Consider the following 20,430-nt stretch of genomic DNA (forward strand, 5'->3'; position numbering starts at 1 on the left):
GTTGTATTAAATGTACCCGATATGTATTAAGAAAAAAAAAAAAAAAGAAAAAAAATGTATATTTCAATAGTTGCATATGTTCTCTCTTCTCTCAATAGATAGCGCTGCCTATGCGATGCATTTCTATAGTGCTCTAAATGCATGCAACATTTCGTCTTATTTAAAATTTAAAAATACATTTTTTATAATAAATTATAAATATTATTTACGTTAAAAATATATATATTTAAATATTATTATATTTAATAAAATAATAATTCTGTGTTTTCATTTTAATTAATAATTTAAGAGAAATATCATGAAAATGATCTCGACCAATCAGAATCTTCATGAAAATGATCTCGACCAATCGGAATCTTTTATATCAATTCCTTAAACCGAAATTTTGACGTTAGAGGTTATGTATGATTCTTTGGTAGTCTACGTTCATTTCGATCAATGGTTACAGCGTGGTATTTCATCTTCTTGGCATAATAAACAATCGTAGCAAGTGGCTAGAGAGAGAAATATATAGTGAATGGTTTTATTTAAATATTTTTTTTATTTCTCGTGCAATTAATGATATATTTTAATCAAAGTATATAAATAAAGAGTGAATTAATTTTAAATGTGTAATACGTGTAAATATATCTATATAGATATAAATAGGGTAGAAGATGAATCCATCGATTTTTTCTAATCCTTTTATCTTCTACTGCTGTAAAATAGCATTGAATATTTCTTCTTTTTTTTCTAATACATACCATTATTTATTAATATTCGTTAAACCAATGTGATTTTAAAATTTAGTTTAATTATTTAATTTAAAGAAAATTATTGACAATTATTTAAATGTGCACATGTAGAAATATGTTCGGTGATATATATATACACAGATATATATAAATGTATATTTTTTAAGTGTTATATAAAAATTATATTAAATAATGTATACGCACATACATATATACTCATATATATTATAAATATATATACATATATACATATATTTAACTGTATAACTTGAATTGATTAAATATACAAAATTGTAATATACAAGCTGTGAATTTAAAAATGGTCTTAAGTCGAAATGATAAAAGAAAAAGGAAGGAAGGTGATCTGGTTGATCTTATGGAGCCTGTTTCGGAATCACCGAAAAGGTAACATTTAATTAAATAGTTCTTTTTCTTTTTCTTTTTTTTCTAAATAAAACAAAATACAATTTGTTATTTAGAATTTGTACAATTGATCTCCCTCGAAAAAAAAAGAGGATATATAAGATTTGTTATTTTAATCCATTGTCAGTTTAGTTTACATATATTATATAGAGTATTGCAAATGTAATGTGAAATACATTTTGCATTGGCATTTATAATTAAACAGGTAGCAGAAATGAAGATTCCAGTTAAAAAAAGTGTGTCTATCTTTAAAATTAAAACTCATCGTACATTTCTATTTGATCTACATCATTGGCTGGCAAGTGTTTCCAAAATATTTAAACATTGTTTACGTATCACTGCTATCCACATGCATGTAGTTTCATATTTTAATAAATAATACATCTTTTAAAGTATTAGGATTATATATATATATATATATATATATATATATATATATATATATATATATATATGCAATATGCATATTTTACAATATAATATAAAAGAAAAATCATAAATTTTAATGTATCATTGTAATTCAAACATCTTTTTTACAGTCATCTCATTTCTAGTAAAAATGTTTTACTTTTTAATAGTTTATTGTAAGAAGCTTTATAATCTTTCATCAGAAATATCATAAATTGTAAAAAAAAAGAAAAACATAATATTTAATAATAATATTTGATTTTTTACAGAGCTAAGGTTCATGCACAAAGGAAATTTGCACAAGGTGCTACAACGGTTTTTAATTTACCACCGACACCTATAAAGGATAAAGAAAAAGCTAAACCTGCTGTAATAACTGAATTGATTACACATAAACGTCCTAATACAGAAGACTTTTTAACTTTTCTATGTTTTCGAGGTATTTTTAATAATATTTTATATATATATATATATTTATTCGATTAATTAATAATATTCTTCTTGATTATTATAAATTTTCTATATATATATAATATATATATATTCTATATATATATAATAAATATTCTATTTAGGAACATCACTTTTACCACCGAGTCTAAATTTCTTTAATATTGGAAGTAAAAAGGAAAAACAAACACCTAAAATTTCGTCCAATGGTGTAACAGGAAAGACCACTACATCTTCGACTACTCCAGTGACAGAACAAAAATCCGATTCATCTAATCCAAAAAATGTTAATAAAGTTAAAAATGTTGTGACAGAGAAGAAAGATGCTTCTAATGAAATGTCGAAAAATGTTAACAAATTTAAAACTACGGCGTGTACAGTTCAAGCGCTTAAGAAAAAATATCAAGAGCAACGTCTTGCCAAGCAGAGAATTAAAAGAAAATTTAAAAGTTCTTGTATCATACGTACAAGATCGTGTTCAGAAAGGCCAGTGTTAAAATCAGGAAGTACATTAACTTCCAAGAAATTTCTTACCAAATTTGATAGTAATAAAAGACACAGTTTAAGGAGTAGCACTTTGTTAAATAAATCTAAGAAGGAAACTCCTAGAACAAAACCTGTTTTAGTTAAACCAAAGAAAAAAATTCTCATTAAAGAAAGAAACAGCGATACATCTAATCAAGATTCGATGAATGATGAAGATGAATTATCTTTAGAAAAGTCAATTTCACAAATGAAACAACTACGTACAATGCACAAACCAGTACAGAAAAGTATATGCACCAGAAGTAAAACGGAAATGCGAAGAGTAACTCGATCACATAGTCAACGAACGTCTGCGAAGGATCCTTCACGTAGACCAACGAGAAAGACCAAAGAAGCAGCAGCCGTTTATATGGAAATTCTTGGAAGAAAATTAGTTAGTCCTGATTTGGATAACGATGATAATCTATCTGTCGACAGTTTTCCAGAGTTACCAAATGCTCGTAAAATAGCACAAACAGAAAATGAAATGAAAGCTAAGATCAAACAGTCGACGAATAAATCTGTAGGTAAAAATAAAGATACAAGATCAACTGCTGCATCTACTGGTATGACTAGACGTTCGGATAAGGATGTATCTAATAAAATGGCACTTAAAAGTAAAAGATTGGTTAAAGTTCAAAAATATTCTGAAACAGAAAGTGAGGAAGAATCAGAGAAGTCTGTTGAGACTAGTAATGCAAGACCTATTACCAGACAAAGTTTAGGTAAATTAAACAAACCTATAAGTCGTAGTCTTAGATCTTCTTCTAAAAATGTAGTCACGAAATTAGAATCTCAAAATAATACGAGTACTAATAAGATGAATAAAAATCAAAATTTAACTAAATCTAATAAAGATAAATTAGCATTGAAACGTAAACGTAATCAAAGTGCTAATAATAAAGAATTACCATCAGACAAGCAGGAGGATCAATCTAATAATCAAAAGGATACTAAGAAAAATAATAATAATAATGGAGATAATAATACTGATTCGGACGAAGAAACATTAGGAATGATTTTGAATAAATTAAGAAAGAAAAAGGTCTGTAATAACGATGAAAAATTAAATACTACTGTTGTTACGGAAAAAATAAAAGAAAGTAATGAATGTTGTACAAAGATGTGTGGTACTAAATTAGATTTATCTAAAATATCGGACGACGAGGAATCATTTCGTGGATTTACTAAGAAAGCGATTTCAACGGTATTAAATTCGTGTCATACACACGCAAACGCAAATCTTCTTGTACCCGAAGAAGAAGATGGAAATTCGTATACGCTTAAAATACAAAGTGTGTCGCGCGATGAAAATTCATTAACGATACAAAAACACAATGTTTCAAGAAACAGTAATTCATCGCCAATTACAACTATACAAGAGCAAGAAACAGCATCAGATTTACCAACTTCCGTTCAATTGCAAATACCAATGTTACAAAAGACGAAAGAAAGTCAATGTAATCATGAAAATATCGAATCTAAAAATATCGTCGATATACCTTTGTCAGCTTTGCACATGAGAAAAGAAAGAGTCAATATGTCTACCGAACAAATAGAGAAATGGTTAAATGAAAGTTCATTAGCCAAGGAAGAAAGTAAATTAGAAATGGAAAATATACCTAGTTTTAAATATAATGAGCCTATTATTAATACGGATAAATTAAAAATCGATGTTCCACATTTATCCATACCGACCAAAATTCAACATTTAGTAAGACCCGTTAATGTAACACTTTCCAAATTAGCCGATAAATCTAAAGATCATTTGTTAATTCAAGAAAAACATAATTCTACGTTCCCATTGGATCCACAAATTATAGATCTTAAATATCCAAATGTTCATAGTAGTAAGATTAAAATGGAGAATACTTGGAAAGATTTGATTAGAGAAGACAATCTGCATAAGGATTCATCCTTCGGCGTATATGGAAAAACATTTAAACCAGATCTATCTTTAATAGAATCTAATCTTAGTAATTCTCCGGAAAAGAAATCACAAGGTGAAAAAAAATCAATATTTCAAGGACGAAAAGGATTTTTACCTAAGATTAAGGAAAGAAAAGTTACAATTAATTCCAATGCATTTTCTCCTGAAAATGAGAGCAGCGTTTATGCATTTGAAAGTGATACTGAAGTACCTGTTAATACGCCATTCAGAAGAAAAATTCGTGATTGCACTAAATCTATGGACGTTGGAACAATATCGGAACAAAAAATGTATGAAACAACGGAAGAAAATACGAAAAACGTTCATCTTAATGTATTAAAAAATCAAGATGAGATTGTTAATCCTAATACAATTAGTATCAATACTTCTGTTGCTACTACTAACATTGTTAATACTATAACAAATAATACTGCCACGAGTAGTACTACAACTGCCACTGCCACAGCCACAGCCACAAGTACTATGATGGAACTTGAAAATAATGAAATAAAAACTTCTTCAGCAAATGCAGCAGCATCATTGGGCATAAACAAGCTCGAGTTGCCACAGAATTTTGCAAGTTTAACTAACGTACAAGTATTATCTTTAGATAAGTTGACTACATCTTGGAGTGATGTGAATTGTAGCACTTCGATAGCTGTTCAAGTCAACTTTGATGATTGCGTACAAAAGCAAGAACAAGAAGAAACAACAAACGTGACACAACAGAAAAGTATTGAGATATCTACACAAACTGACAATAGTAATTTGAACAGTGACAATGATGGTCAATTGTTTTACATTCCATTGCAAGCAGTTACAAGAGCAGGTCCCAATTTAATTCCAAGTCAACAATTGATACAAGGGGTTGCTGTTAAATTGGGTACCGAAGGACCAACTGGCCCAAATCAAAGAGTTCTTCTACGTGCAAAATTAGTTACCAAGCCACCATTGTCGATAGCTCGTTGTCCTCCTGTTGGAACAGTACAACCAACAACCCGAGTTACGCAAAATTCTTCAATTGAAAATTTGACTCAATCTACGTCATCGACTGGATCAAATACTGCATTAAACATTGTATCAAACATTGCATCAAATGCTGCTTCATATACTGCACCAAATACAACTAATTTAATAATGGCTCCAACTGCTGTAACCACCTCTGAAACCTTTTCTATACCTTCGCCAACAAAATCGCAAGATGTTGTTGTGTCAGGAACAAATAAACAAAATAATACAACAAAGTTAAACAATAATACAGATAAATTAGTAAAAGTACCGAAAAATCAAAGAGAAAGAAAATTATCCGTGGATTCAGTTAAAATAGGAAAGAGGTAAAATAATATATTAATTAATAACCATTTAATTTTAATTATTGTATATTACATGTTGTACATTTTTCAATGTGTTAATAATTGTGTAGGTCTCAAGCAAAATCACGACAAAAGGGATCTGATATTTCTTTGTTAAGTAGCAGTACACTTTCAAGTGAAAGAATGTCAAGTAGCGAAGCTTGTCTGGTAGAAGCACCAACATTTCATCCATCGGAAAAAGATTTTCAAGATCCTTTGGAATACATTGATAAAATTAGACCAACTGTTGAAAAATTTGGAATTTGTCGAGTTATTCCACCTCCTAATTTTAAGGTAATATCAATATTACCTAATGTATATGATTTATTATATAATTGTTATAACAAATGAAAGAAAAAAGGTGATGCTTTGTGAATAAATATCATAATTAATAATTCAAATATATTTTATCATTATTATAGCCAGAGTGTAAAGTATCCGATGATATGCGATTTACTGCCTATAATCAATACGTACATCGTATGCTACACAGATGGGGTCCTAATGTGAAAGAAATGATGGCTATTAAAAAATATTTAGCAACACAAAGTATAACTCTTACACGTCCACCATGGGTAAAAAAATATATATATATATATTGTTTAATTATTTACAATTATATATATTATTATTATTTATATATATATATATTTTTATAAATTCTTATGTATATATATATAAGAATGTAATTATATATTAATTATCCATATTTTTGTATTTGTATTATTTTAGATTGGTGGCATGGAAGTTGATTTGCCGCATTTGTATCAAACAGTTCAAAGTTTAGGTGGTTTGAAAGAAGTTATTGAAAAGAAAAAGTGGCAAAAGGTGGCAGATGGAATGAAAATACCGAAATCTGCACAAGATCGTGTCACTAAATTAGATGATATTTATTGTAAATATTTATTGCCATATGATACTTTGTCGCCAGGTATGATATGATGAGTGATACATTTTAAGTAATTTGATTTAATCGAGCTCTCTTTATGCTTAAATTATTATTTTTTGATAGAGGAACGTAGTAAATTATTTTCTGAAGTTGAAGCCGAATGGATAAAAAGAGAATATAAAACGTTACAAATGCAAGATACATCTACAACTGATAACGAAGATGACGAAGATGATGATACTTCAGATGAAATTGAAGAGTGTATTGTAAAAGTACGACCAAAGGGAAAAATTAGTATTGTTTTAATTATTTTTAAAATAGCTAAATTACAAAAGAATATATATATATATATATATATATATATATATATATATATATACGACAAATTTTACAATATTAAATAACAATATATTATTAATATTTTGTAATACAGAGATTATTGAATTTTTTAAATTTCTTTTATTTTAATACACTAATACTGTAAATATTTGTTAAGTAAAATTCTATTATTTATATTTCATATATTATTAATGTTTATAGTAACAATATATATAAAAATATAACGTTATGTTTATTATATTTTATTAATATATATTAAAGGGCAGGAATATGCCTTTGAATGCCTTCTACCGAATCGCACGAAATACACAACGCATGTGGTTTGGAGAAAATCAACGTTCTGGAAATGAATCCGAAGGTGCATCTGCGGATGAAGTTGAATCTGCATTTTGGAAACATGTAACAGAAAGAAAACGTCATATCTGCGTGCATGCGGCAAGCATTGATTCAAGCGGACGTGGTTTTGGTTTTTCTGTTGCCAAAAATAGTCCATTTGCTAGACATCCATGGAATTTAAAAGTTCTTACTAATAATGCTGGATCAGTATTAAGAGCTTTAGGACCGTTAATGGGTATGCAATGGAATTCATATATATATATATATATATATATATATATATATATATATATATATATATATATGTATACATTTCTATAAATAAAAAAAATATATATATATATATTATTTAATGTTGTAGGAGTAACTGTACCAACATTACACGTTGGTATGTTATTTACTGCTTGTTGTTGGTATCGTGATCCTCATGGTCTTCCGTGGATCGAATATCTCCATACAGGTGCTAAAAAAATTTGGTACGGTATACCGGACGAACATAATAATAATTTTAAAGAAGCTTTAACAAGAATGGTACCGCAATATTGTAAAAACAAAACTATATGGTTACCCTCTGACACTGCCATGGTACCACCAGAACTATTAGTTAGCAATGGTGTCTCTTTGTGTCAAACCGTTCAAGAACCTGGACAATTTATTATTGTATTTCCAAAAGCATTTACATCAAGTATATGTACAGGATATGTCGTATCAGAAAGCGTTTACTTTGCACAACCTTCTTGGCTAGAAACTGCAGAACAAGTATTCAAAGTGTGTATCAAAATATGTTTGTGTATTATTTTTTATATTACATTTGTAATATATATTTATATTTATGAAATTGATTTCAGGATATACAGGACAGTTGTGAACCTTCCATTTTTTCATTTGAAAGATTATTGTTTAATATTATTAATGATTCACGATCTAACATAGATATATTAAAACAGGTAAATTATTATAATCATTTTGATATCATTTTGACAGTCTGTACAAATAATATATTTTGTTATTTTTAATAATCTTGTTGTTATTTTCAGATTTTACCAAGCGTTATACAAATTCGTGAAAGGGAAATAGATCATCGTAAAAAATTAAAATCATTAGGACTAATCAATAGACAGCAATTACCTTTACCTGACAGTGGTAAACGTGGTAAAGGGAAAAAGGTGAAGGAAGATGATGGTGATTTTGAATGTGAAACTTGTCGAGCGAATTTATTTGTATCTTTGGTAAACAATTCGCAAGACGATAGTGTTTACTGTTTAACGCATGCATTGCAAGTGCTTGGAAAAAATAAATCAATTTTGAAAAACTGTACATTAATGTACACATATAGCGAGGTACATGTATATAAATGTCTTATTATTCATATTAATTCATATACTTTTTTTTTGATATTATGATTATATTTGAAATAACATTTCTCTTTTTAATATTTAGGATGAATTGGATGACTTGATTAATAAATTGAAGGATAAAATTGAAGCCAAATCTAAAAAAACTAATCAAATAAAACAAAGTAAATAAATAAAGTATTTAGTCAGTCCTGCTTATTTAATTATTGACAAGCATTGTAGTAGGTGATGATAATTAATTATCTTATCTTATCTTATCTGTTGAAATGATAATTAAATAAAATCTTATTGTTCAATAAAATTTAGAATAGTAGAAGACTATATAAAATATGTTATAAACAAAAATTATTTATGTCGAGGTACAGTTTAAGAAATAATCAGAAAGTGGTGATATACAACTGTAGTATCATTGTATTAGTTAACATTGAAGAATATTAAGATAATTTACATATTTCTTAACACACATTTTGTTTTTTAGAGTTTCATATATTTAATGCTTTAGACATAATAGGTCAATGTCTATGTACATTAATCTTCTGCTTCAATGTTTATAATGGCTATTAAAATCTGTTACCCCCCCATTGCAGGGTCCCTTTGTACTGTAAACTATAAATAAAGTACGTCCTTATTCCTACTGTATAAAAAAAAAATATTTATACTCTTATTTAATTAATAAGCCTCATTTTTTGTTGTTGTATTTCCTTCTATTTTAGATAAAATTTTAATTTTCATCATAGAAAAGAAAATTTAAAAAAATAAATAGTGCGGGATTAATAAATAATGAGGTTCTTCGAATGTGAATAAAAGATTTAAATATTAATATATACATTTGAACAATTTTGTTTGATTTTTTTATGCAAAAAATTTATTTATATAGATATTTTCAAACATAAAAATAGCGCATAAAATGTTTTCATTTCATACACTGTGTATATTAAAAATAACATTACAATAGATATATCTGTTATTATACAAATTGCTTCAATACCAATATATATATATATATATATTAGTATAAAAATATTTGGTTTATATTATAACAAACTTTGAAATATATTATTATAAAAAAATTAAAGTGTGAAATTTGTCAAAATAGTGCGAGTATTTATTTTTTGGACGAAATGCATTATTTGTAGTTGTCTCTTAGATTATTTTATTATTTTCATAGAATAATAGCTGCATTTAAAAATGTGCTCGCAATATAATCAACAAGTAGCTAATAACAAAAATAATATATTTTGACAAATTTCATCAAAATAGATTTGCAGTTTTTTTTCTTCTTTTTATTATAAATATATATATATATTTGATGAATAAACTTTCATCTTTAATATTTCTTCCAACTAAATCCCATACGAGAATACTTTCGATTGATAATATATAAGAATTGAATAGATAAGAAGACATTTTTGATTCATTTCTCTCTCTCTCTCTCTCTCTCTCTCTCCATTATCATCGTTTACACACTGTTAATTATTTTGTACCTTGGAAGAAAAGTTTAAATATTATTTACATTTTATCCTTCAAGACACTCTGGAAAATTCATTACACTTGTAATATAAATATGTAAGAGAAGCAGCAGAATAAAATCAATTAAATTTCGTATTAGATATAATATCATAATTATAAATAAAATTATATCGTAATGTTGAAATTCAATGTTAAAGATTCCAGATCAAAATATATATTCATCTTCTATAACGTCCGAGATAAGCTTTGCAATTTGGACAGGTATGATGTACATCCATACATTCATCAATGCAACATGGAATTAAACAGCAACCGAACCAACAACTGAAAATAATATTACAATATCATATATATGATTTATTTTATCTGACTTTTGTTAATTAATCGAATAATTTATTTAATATTCATACCCAAGTAAAGCTATTACAACACCGGAAATGTAAGCGATCATGCCAGGTTCTGTTTTCGTTGTAGACTCGATTTCAACTTGACAATGTGGACAAATAGTATGAGTTGGTCCTGGTCCCATAGGGACAATAGTAGTTACGATAGCTGGTCCTTGTGCATCTGCATTAATAAAGTTATTTTTGTATTATTATAGATTTATTTAAAAGTATATATATATATATATATAATAATATAGAATTAAATAATGATTAATATTTAAACTCACACACTTCGGCAGACGTAAATGGACTAGCAGGTGGAACTCCACCCACTGTTTGACTATAAGACGGAGGTGCATAGGGTGGAGGTTCATATGGTGGTGGTGGAGTATTTTTACTCATTTTAAGCTAAATAAAATAAATACGATTTAGATTATTATATAAATAAAATAGATAGCAATTATATTTAGCATGCATTATTTAAAGTTGTTTTGATATTTTATCAATGACATAATAGATATGACACTATATATATATATATGGCATATGATACTATTACATTATACACATACTATACATATGATACTATTACATTGTATTACATTAAGAAAAAAAATCGACATTTTATATAATATATATATTATTAATAATTAATAATTATAATTAATATATAATGCATACTCTATAATATATAAATGCAAACTATTAGTTTGCCAAAAAATATGAATGAATCATTACTCGTGTCAAATGATAATAAATATAGATATATAGATAATAAATATATAAGAATCGTACGATGTTATTAATTTTTAAATATATATTTTGTATAATTTCTTTAATAACATATAACAATCTTTCTTTCTTCATAAATGCAAATGAAAAATTTGTGACATAGCACTGGAATAAAATAAAAAAATGATATTAATTCGTAAAATATGAAGTATGTAATCAAATATTATTTAACAAGTGTCAACGCCCAAAATTTCATTCACCAACACATAAATTAGGTAAATATGTGACAAGTTACTAGTCTCTTGTGTAACACAACATTATATGATGAGTAATCGGTTATTTTTAGAAAATGAATTATAGCTTATTTTTTTTCTTTAGAACATATTAATTTTATCATCAATAATAATATTATAAAGAATTATTTAAACAAAATAAATTCTCTTTAAAATTACAAAATTTGAATAACAAAATAATTGTGTAATTAAATATTTGATAAAAATATTCATTTTGACATTTATATATTTGGTGTAAGATTTCATCTGAAGTATTCGTTTTTAGGTTAATCTATTTGCAAATTTGAAGACAGAATTATTCGTACGAATAAATAATATATTCGAAATTATCTATTATGAATAATAGATAATTGTTGAATTAACAATTAATATATTATAAAGAAAAGAATAATAATGATAGTTTGATTAATGGACATTTCTATTCTGTTTGATAAACAATAAATATAGCTCATTACAATGAAATGTAAACGAAATGGATTATCTTTCGTGATAGTCTTATTAGATAATTCAACTTACTTACACTAATATTTTTTAATCACGTACACACAATAGTTGAAAATATTGAATACACCTTCAACTTATAAGTCACTTTACGTGATGATAAACATAAAAAAAAGGAACCCACTGTGATTTACGATAAGTACAGTAGTGACATCTTAATTCGTCAAATTTTATTTTACAACTAAATACTTTCATTTTCGAAGGCCTTTTTTTATTCTTATTTAACAAATATTTAACAAATTTTTACTTATATATTATCTTCGATAATGTAAATAAATATTGTTTCATTTTTATTTCAATTAAATTGACAATTGTTCTTCTTTCACATCTTAATTGATTAAAAAATTAATAAATTATAATTTATGATAATTAATTGACGTATACCCAATGACAATTATTTGACTATAGATGGTCATTATCGAAATGTAATAATAACATCATATCGATTAATCGATATATCATTGATGAATTATTCCGTAGACCATAGAGATACTACACATAGAGCAAACAAGCCAGCATAAAATCTGTCGGCGAAATAAAAAGAGATAGAAGATAGGAGGTTGATGTTGTCTCTCTCTAACTTCCACTGAACGGCGCATGCGCATTAGTCTGCTAGTAGAAGTGGCACGACAAGTCTAATGCGCATGCGCCAGTACCGCATGAGTTAGAGAGAGACAACATTAACCTTTCGATGAGTTTATGCAGAGACATTTCCACTTACACAACCGCCTATGGTCTATCTCCCCTGTCTGTGATATCTCTATGCCGTAGACACGTTATGAATCATTGACTGATTTCATTCTAATCAATATTTTTATTTTTTTATTCAAATTTTATTCTGTTCTTTTTATTATTAATATATTAAATGATTTAATGCTCTTTCTTTCTTTTTTAAATATTTATATATGTATATATATACAGTAAGAAATTATAAATTCATAGTAGGTAAATGATACAAATTTGCAATGTTTTACTTTGCAATTGATTGCAGATTTGAACTCGAGGCCATATTTTATTTTTAATCAATACACAATTCCATGTTTGAATATATCTTCTCGTCAATTAATAAATTTGTAATATTCTAAATAAAAACAAAATATTAATTTTCTATATATCTTACTAAATTCTAATTCGTCTACATTTTGTATTTTAATTTAACGTGAAAATTATTAACGTAATAATTGCGCTTGTAAGATCAACAATTTTGTGATTGGATAAAATTTCAAAAATTCTACAAACACAAATTAAACATTTAAATCTTTTTCTTTATATATATATATATTAATGTATTTATAATTTTATTTACAGAAAAATATACAGTTCGATCATTGCGACATATAATATAATTTATTTTCTGACGAAACTTTAGTGATTAATAACATTTTTAAAGTTTAACCTATATATATGTTGTATATGCTTTACTGTTTTAAACCTAGAACATTTGGTAAATCACAGATTCAACAAATTGTAATAAAAAAAATTTAATTAATAATAATTATTAAACATTTTACTCATGCACATATCCACATCACAGTTTTGGAAGCGAATATTGAAACGGTAATTGTGCATCAAAATTAAAATGTTATTAGTTTAAGTGTAGAGAAAAAAATAATGTATCATGTTAACCTCAAACACAACATTTGTTTTGACATTTTGTTAAATATTATTGTGTGTGTGTGTATATATATATACTTAATTAATTGAATTTCTTAATCTTTGTTTTATTTTAATACGTTAAGTTATTATTATTGTTATAAGTGTATTATTTTCATATTTATATAAATATTAATTAATAATACAATTGAAGAATACAATTATAATTTCATTAAAGATAAGCTTCTTTTTTTAAATATATATATATTTTGAATCAAATTTTTTTAGGTGTAATGGATTGAAACTAGTTAATTTTCAAACATATTTAAAACCGAATAGAATTAATTTATCTATCGCAAGAAACAAAGTGCAAATTACAATGTTCAATGAACAATTTTTAGAATTAGAAACGTTACGTTCTAAAGTAGATGATTTATGTTGGTTGCATAAAGTTGCACCAGGATTTCCTGTAAATGGTTCAAAGGTAAAACTGATAGTAATGTATACATACATTTGTAGCATATGTACATGTATTATTCATTTCAAATTGATATCAATTTTATCTTATATACAATGTTATATTATAGATTACGATAATTCATGAACCTGTTCATTTTTATGGCACATTAATAGAAAAATGTAAATCTGCTAAAAATAGAATAACTTTTGCGTCCTTGTATATTGGAACTGGAAAGTTAGAATCTGAATTGGTAAATAACAAGATTATTTAATACATTAGCACGTCGTTATATAATTTAATAAAACAAATATAAAAATGAATTATTGTTTATAGGTAGAAACAATAGAGCAGGCTATTATTTCAAGCAATGGAAATATTAAAGCTAAATTTTTATTAGATTATATGAGAGGTTCTAGAGGTAAGCAAAATTCGCGCAAAATGTTAGAACCATTGTTAAAAGGAAAATATGCACATTGTTCCGAAGTATTTCTTTATCATACACCTAAACTTCGTGGACTTTTAAAGGCTATTATGCCAGATCGATTTAATGAAGTTATAGGTTTACAACATATGAAATTATATATGATAGATAACACTTTAATAATTAGTGGGTACGTAGCTATATGTGTGTGTGTGTGTTTTTAAACAAATCTTTCTTCTAATAAGACAATAAACAAATTGTATATTTTTATAGTGCAAATTTAAGTAACGATTATTTCACAAATCGGCAGGACCGATATTTTGTAATAGAGGATGCTAAAGAACTCTGTGATTTTTATGATGATTTAGTTCAAAGGGTGGGAGAGTTTAGTTTTGTTTTACAATCGGATGGTACTACGAAGTTAAATTCAACATTAAATTCTCATCCATGCGAAGGACCTAAGCAAGAATTTCCTGAAGAAGCTGCGCACAGAATAAAAACACTTTTTCAAAGTGAAATACAAAAACGTATCGAACTTAACAAACAAAGTATAATCAGCTTTTTTTTTATATTTAAGAATTATTATTAGGGCAACTCTGTATATTCAAATTAATAGTTTATGTTTTATTCGTTAGAAGAAGCTTCGAATGCGGATACTTGGGTTTTTCCGTTAGTGCAAATGGGACAACTTAATATACAACACGATAGCGAAGTAACATTAAAATTGTTACAGTCAGCTCCATTGGGAGCTAGACTTAAATTAGCAACTGGATATTTTAATTTGACTACAGATTATATCAGTGCTGTACTTAAACAGTGTCAGGCTACCTGCGATCTTCTAACTGCACATCCTACAGCTAATGGATTTTTTAGTATATTGATTATATAATACATAAATTAATATAAAACTTGTTCACATTCGAATAATAGATAGATCTTTCATATGATAATAATCTTAATCTATAGGTGCAAAAGGTATAGCAGGCGTTATTCCAGCAGCTTACACAAAAATAGAAGAATCGTTTTATAAAACGTGCGAAAGATTAGGTCAACAAGAGAGAGTAACATTATGGGAATTTATTAAACCAGGATGGACATATCACGCCAAAGGACTTTGGTATTTTTTACCAGGTCAACAAAGACCTTGTTTAACTCTTGTCGGATCACCTAATTTTGGTATGACATAAATAATAAATAAAATGAGATGAAATAATGTTAGATGTTAATATAGTAATAAAAATAATTTTACTGTCTGTAATATGTTAGGTTACAGATCAGTTAATAGAGATTTGGAGACACAAGTTGCGATTGTGACTAAAAATGAAAAATTACAAGCAGCTTTGCAAGAAGAACAAGAACGTTTGTTTACGTTTGCTAAATTAGTTACAGAAAGAACATTTTATCAAGAAGATCGCATAACTCCTGCTTGGGTACGCACAACGGTTGTTTTATTTCGATACTTTTTTTAATGTTTATAACAATTTAAATTGTTTATATTCCAATGATTTTACTCAAGGACCGATAATATACCCCCTCAATTTACTTCATTATAATTAACTTTGTATTACGTTAATATTTATAATAGTTATAAATAGATTATGCTATCATCGGACAATATTAAAAAAAAAGTCTTCATTTAATTTAATAAAAAATCATTGACTTTGTTAAAAAAAAAATATTCGCGTTAACTTACGAATTATATAAAATTGTAAATAAACAAATAATTCCGTAAACATTATAAAGTACATAGCATATATTCCGTTTATATATTTCATTTTAAAATACAGACAAACCTATCTATCTGACACAAATAAATTATATTATTACTTTAATAATATGTTTTCTCTTATTTTTGTTAATTACATCAAATTTTTATGTAAAAAAATTTGTCGATCTTTTTAAACAAGAATTACTTTACTTTTTGTTTGTTTGTTAAATAGGACAAATTAATTCTTCAAGGATATAATAATGTTGAATAAATAATATTTATAAAAGAAAAGAAAAGAAAAGAAAAAACAGAAATTTTTGTTCTGGTAAGAATTGGTAGAATAATTATTTTCATTTTTACATGCTATTCTGTAAGGGATGTGATAATATTTAATGTTACTATTATTTCGACGTATTTTTATACGGATGATCATTGGAATTATTGAATTCATTCCAATAATAATGCAGAAAGAATATGATAGGAATTGTCCATAACCATATATGATAGTCATTTTGTAATGTTAGAGTCACAGTCAAAATAATATGACTCTATTAAACCGTAAACCGCGGTGACAACACTTTGCACGATTAGAGTTGATTCAACTGACTTTTTGCTTTAGAGATTTCCAAGATCAACAAGCAGAAGAACAAATCTGATGATGGTTGTTGTTGTTGTTTGATTTATTTATCATCAAGAACAAACGTTTCTTCTTTTACGAAAAATTCCACAACTTCTTCTTCTACATTTTTAGAGTCAGAGTCTAATTCATCGGTATCGATATCTAAAAAAAAACGAAAAAAAGAAAAAAACAATATAGATTAGTACATTTAATAATAATTTTTGGATAAAGATACTCACTGTTACGTAATTCTAGACGGCGTTTCTTTTGATTGTTATATTCTTCTATTCTCTTTGTGCGATATTCTTCGAATGCTTTCATTGATGCACAACGTTTCTCGATGAGTTCCTATAATAAGATATAGTTATTAAAATAATGTTGTATATGTGCATACGAATAATTGACAATAATAATGATTATATTTTAAAAGTTGACATACTTTGGAAGCACGTGTTAGTCGCATGCGATCTTTGCTTTCAAATTGAGCAGAATACTTTTTCAAATTCTTTTTAATTTCTTTTATTTGATCAGCGGTAAGAAGGGTCGGTGGTCTAGGACGCCACAATAATTGATTGAATGCGTTTAAGTTAACTCTTTTTAAAATACGACCTTGGAATGTCCATATCCAATAACCATTATCGACAGTAGTTTTCCAGCTGGAGACAGCTGTTACGACGTATCTAAAAAAAGGATGTGAATAATGTATGAATTATAAAAGATATAATTAGGTTAGAGGAAAAGAAATAAAAAAAGAATAAAATGTTAATAAACCTTCCAGTTGGATCCCATTCGACGTCAGAAGTTTGATAATGATCGGTTGAATTCATAATAGTAAAATCATTGGTGTCAATAAATTCTAAAGCACCAGCCATTGTTGTTAAACCAGCCAATACGACAAATTGACCAGATGGTGACCAGAATAAGTGATTGCACGCTTTTTTCTCTAGTTTTTCTGTTAAATAAATTAACGTTAATAAGTTGTTTTTTTTTTACAAATAAAACAGAACAAAGATTTTATTATGATTGACTTACTGAGAAGAGCTGGCTGATGACCACATCTGACTTCATAGAAGCTAACATTAACACTTGGAATTTCTCCATGAATGATAGCAAATTTATTGCCAATCGGTTCCCATGCAAAAGCATGAATCGGCTCCTTTATTTCTACACTGTCAACAGGAATTTGTTTCTCTCTCATATGAAAGATTTCAAAATTATATGACATTCCCTAAGAAAAAAAGGATATTTAATTAGAAAAAATTATTTGAATTTAAATGGAAACGTTTGTAAGTATGTAAATGTTTTAATCAAATCTTACTGTGTATTTTTGTTCTGTTTTTTCTTTACGTTTAGCAAAACGATCGACTTTTACGCACAAGTAATCTCCAGATTTTTGCCAGTATATTTTACAATCAGCAACGTTGAATAAGTTTTTGTTTCGTATCTCATTGCGACTATATAATTTTATAAATATTAATGAAAATATCATATAAAATTAGATTTCAAAAAAAAGAAAAAAAAATAGAAAAGTAAAATAATCAATTATTTACTTTGGAATCTCCAACAGAGTTACTCTTGCAGGAACATCTTTGTCTTCTGGTACCCAATAAGCAAGAACATTATCTGTAGGAGACCAACTGAAGTCTCGAATACCAGGAATTTTAATACTTTTTTTATCCAACAGTCTGAATGACTAGAAAGAAAAAGTATATATAAGTATATTTTTATTTTATAACTATTTTTTTTTTTTATAGAGTATAGAAGAACAATTTACCGGTGTTTCATAAACACTTAAAACATCTATACCCATCCAAGCCAAATACTGGTCATCATGTGACCAACGGAATATAGGCCATACCGATGAACCTTCTGGATAGAATGAACGTTTCTCTTGTCCAGACAAAATGTCCCAAACAGCCAAACGCTTTTGATCTGATCCTAGATCAGTTCGTGGCGTATACGTCACAAGATAACGTTCGCAAGGTGAGAAATCTATACATTCGACACCTCTTTGACTGAATTTAACTTGTTGAACGAATTGAGGACCACCCCATAATGCAACACCTAATTTGTGAAAGGTTGCCAAGTATGTACCCAAAGGTGACCATTTAACGTACGTTTCTGTCCAACGCTGTTGATAAAAAGATATTGCTTAAGTTTTATTATAAATCGTTTGTTAATTAGCAGCATTTGTGAACAAATTGGGGTATTGTATTGACTGAACCATGAGACTTGGACTTCTTCACTTACCAAATTTAACCTTTGAACCAGTTAACTTCCTCATGAATATCAACATTATTTGGTATAAATAATTAAACTTACTGGTCGATCTTCCAACAATGTCGGTTCAGGAGCAGAGTTCTGCCAAATTTGAACAGATACGGCCGGCCCATTTCCATATAGTACACAAAATTGATCGTACGCATCTGGTTCTAATAAATAATAATGTAAATCGCTAGCTGCTTTAAATGGTTGAGGTTTCGGTGGTTCCCAGTCTGTCGGAATCTCTTCGAATTTCTTAAAATCAGTAAACAAATTTACTTTTAAAGTATGTTGCTTATCGATCTTATGATTATTGGCAGATTTTGCTGCTGCCAATGCGTTTATCGGGCTATTGTATTCCAAGAAAATGTACCTATATATAAAAAAAATTAATTAACATAAGTTCCATGATGTATTTTAATTAAATTCAGAGATAAATTGCAACTAACCCTTTGGTATGTCCATTCTCATTTTTAGGATAATATTGATTAACTATCGTACCAAACTTTCCAAGTACTTTGCTGATAAATGATTGTAATTTTTCCAATCTTTCTGGTTCCACTTGTGGTACACCATCGATGACAACTACTGACTCAACCCCATCTGTCTCAGAGGGTTTTTGTTTTATAATGTCACCAAGTAATTCTGAAAAAAGAATATAAACACGGATAGATTAGAAATAAAATATACTTATTAAAAAGAAGATGATGATTTGTCAAGCAAAAGTTTTATAAATTCATTTAATTTTGTTCATTTATATATATATATATACTTAAGTCAAATGAGTTTGATTTTGTTAGGTTAGACGCATGTGCCACATTTCGTAGTTGTACACGACCATGCCTTTCTTTAACGTAGGGTAATAATTGTTGAATGTGATTTGGAATAAAACGTGCTTACCTTCGTCGGTAATATCATCAACAAATCCTTCTGGATCACTGAAATTCGGTTCTTCGTCGTCATTTAAAATATCGTCATTATTTTTAATACTATCCTCATTTTGAGAAATTTTATCAACCAGCGATTTTTTCGCCATCTTAGAAACCTCTAAGCGTTTCTATACCGGGTTTAAGTGGCAGAGTGCTACGACTACTTTGCTGGTACAGTGAATCATTTGAACAAGAATACGGTGCTGCCAACTATTAGGCTTGCTTTTTCATTTGTACCTTCACTTCACTTAAGATTCAAGTTAACGTTCATTGGTTCATCTTTTTTTGACCAATAAAATGTTCCCCAATCAATGA

General features: G+C 27.4%; 4 protein-coding genes across 6 annotated transcripts; 2 read left to right on the forward strand and 2 right to left on the reverse strand.

Annotated features, from left to right (window-relative positions):
* Positions 1–417: 417 nt before the first annotated feature.
* Jarid2 (Jumonji, AT rich interactive domain 2) lies at positions 418–9,042 on the forward strand. Its single transcript, XM_015316515.2, has 12 exons — positions 418–1,139; positions 1,835–2,004; positions 2,141–5,804; positions 5,894–6,116; positions 6,245–6,397; positions 6,555–6,753; positions 6,835–6,983; positions 7,312–7,621; positions 7,748–8,154; positions 8,235–8,333; positions 8,424–8,726; positions 8,827–9,042. Exons 1-12 carry the CDS (start codon positions 1,054–1,056, stop codon positions 8,911–8,913), a joined length of 5,850 nt encoding a protein of 1,949 aa, XP_015172001.2. The 5' UTR covers positions 418–1,053; the 3' UTR covers positions 8,914–9,042.
* A 536-nt stretch (positions 9,043–9,578) lies between these two features.
* LOC107064045 (LITAF domain-containing protein) lies at positions 9,579–12,392 on the reverse strand. Of its 3 annotated transcripts, none has more exons than XM_015316296.2 (4): positions 12,139–12,392; positions 10,885–11,005; positions 10,622–10,778; positions 9,579–10,535 (listed from the first exon to the last, which is right to left on the reverse strand). In XM_015316296.2, exons 2-4 carry the CDS (start codon positions 10,997–10,999, stop codon positions 10,430–10,432), a joined length of 378 nt encoding a protein of 125 aa, XP_015171782.1. In that variant the 5' UTR covers positions 11,000–11,005; positions 12,139–12,392; the 3' UTR covers positions 9,579–10,429. The 3 variants fall into 3 exon arrangements, with proteins under 3 accessions (XP_015171782.1, XP_015171781.1, XP_089034332.1); XM_015316295.2 differs by having other exon boundaries at positions 12,143–12,369; XM_089178206.1 differs by lacking the exon at positions 12,139–12,392 and adding an exon at positions 11,393–11,642.
* A 1,026-nt stretch (positions 12,393–13,418) lies between these two features.
* Positions 13,419–16,432, forward strand: PGS1 (Phosphatidylglycerophosphate synthase 1). Its single transcript, XM_015316626.2, has 8 exons — positions 13,419–13,680; positions 14,005–14,200; positions 14,304–14,426; positions 14,510–14,787; positions 14,871–15,145; positions 15,233–15,469; positions 15,564–15,773; positions 15,864–16,432. Exons 1-8 carry the CDS (start codon positions 13,637–13,639, stop codon positions 16,064–16,066), a joined length of 1,566 nt encoding a protein of 521 aa, XP_015172112.2. The 5' UTR covers positions 13,419–13,636; the 3' UTR covers positions 16,067–16,432.
* A 239-nt stretch (positions 16,433–16,671) lies between these two features.
* On the reverse strand, positions 16,672–20,296 carry eIF3b (eukaryotic translation initiation factor 3 subunit B). The gene is made up of 11 exons (XM_015316591.2): positions 20,087–20,296; positions 19,636–19,831; positions 19,247–19,559; positions 18,699–19,055; positions 18,475–18,617; positions 18,243–18,378; positions 17,957–18,152; positions 17,696–17,876; positions 17,364–17,604; positions 17,164–17,272; positions 16,672–17,086 (listed from the first exon to the last, which is right to left on the reverse strand). The coding sequence occupies exons 1-11, from the start codon at positions 20,220–20,222 to the stop codon at positions 16,986–16,988; spliced, it is 2,109 nt and encodes a 702-aa protein (XP_015172077.1). The 5' UTR covers positions 20,223–20,296; the 3' UTR covers positions 16,672–16,985.
* Between the last annotated feature and the right edge of the window lie 134 nt (positions 20,297–20,430).

This window comes from Polistes dominula, unplaced genomic scaffold (assembly GCF_049000335.1).
Source record: "Polistes dominula isolate Pdom_NZ unplaced genomic scaffold, Pdom_raw_medaka contig_77, whole genome shotgun sequence".
Classification (NCBI taxonomy): Eukaryota; Metazoa; Arthropoda; class Insecta; order Hymenoptera; family Vespidae; genus Polistes; species Polistes dominula.

What these genes read in the sequence shown, in the direction of transcription:
- eIF3b (XM_015316591.2), bottom strand. Translation starts at nt 20,222, where the DNA reads ATGGCGAAAAAATCGCTGGTTGATAAAATTTCTCAAAATGAGGATAGT. An exon ending in AAACAGAACAAAAATACACA is followed by an intron (nt 18,153 to 18,242) that starts GTAAGATTTGAT and finishes TTTTTTTCTTAG; the next exon opens with GGAATGTCATATAATTTTGA. An exon ending in TCATCAGCCAGCTCTTCTCA is followed by an intron (nt 17,877 to 17,956) that starts GTAAGTCAATCA and finishes TTTATTTAACAG; the next exon opens with AAAAACTAGAGAAAAAAGCG.
- LOC107064045 (XM_089178206.1), bottom strand. Translation starts at nt 11,464, where the DNA reads ATGAAGAAAGAAAGATTGTTATATGTTATTAAAGAAATTATACAAAAT. An exon ending in ATTTAAAAATTAATAACATC is followed by an intron (nt 11,006 to 11,392) that starts GTACGATTCTTA and finishes TATTTTATTTAG; the next exon opens with CTTAAAATGAGTAAAAATAC. An exon ending in ATTTACGTCTGCCGAAGTGT is followed by an intron (nt 10,779 to 10,884) that starts GTGAGTTTAAAT and finishes TTATTAATGCAG; the next exon opens with ATGCACAAGGACCAGCTATC.
- PGS1 (XM_015316626.2), top strand. Translation starts at nt 13,637, where the DNA reads ATGCACATATCCACATCACAGTTTTGGAAGCGAATATTGAAACG. An exon ending in TTCCTGTAAATGGTTCAAAG is followed by an intron (nt 14,201 to 14,303) that starts GTAAAACTGATA and finishes GTTATATTATAG; the next exon opens with ATTACGATAATTCATGAACC. An exon ending in AACACTTTAATAATTAGTGG is followed by an intron (nt 14,788 to 14,870) that starts GTACGTAGCTAT and finishes ATATTTTTATAG; the next exon opens with TGCAAATTTAAGTAACGATT.
- Jarid2 (XM_015316515.2), top strand. Translation starts at nt 1,054, where the DNA reads ATGGTCTTAAGTCGAAATGATAAAAGAAAAAGGAAGGAAGGTGATCTG. An exon ending in GTTTCGGAATCACCGAAAAG is followed by an intron (nt 1,140 to 1,834) that starts GTAACATTTAAT and finishes GATTTTTTACAG; the next exon opens with AGCTAAGGTTCATGCACAAA. An exon ending in AGCTTTAGGACCGTTAATGG is followed by an intron (nt 7,622 to 7,747) that starts GTATGCAATGGA and finishes TTAATGTTGTAG; the next exon opens with GAGTAACTGTACCAACATTA.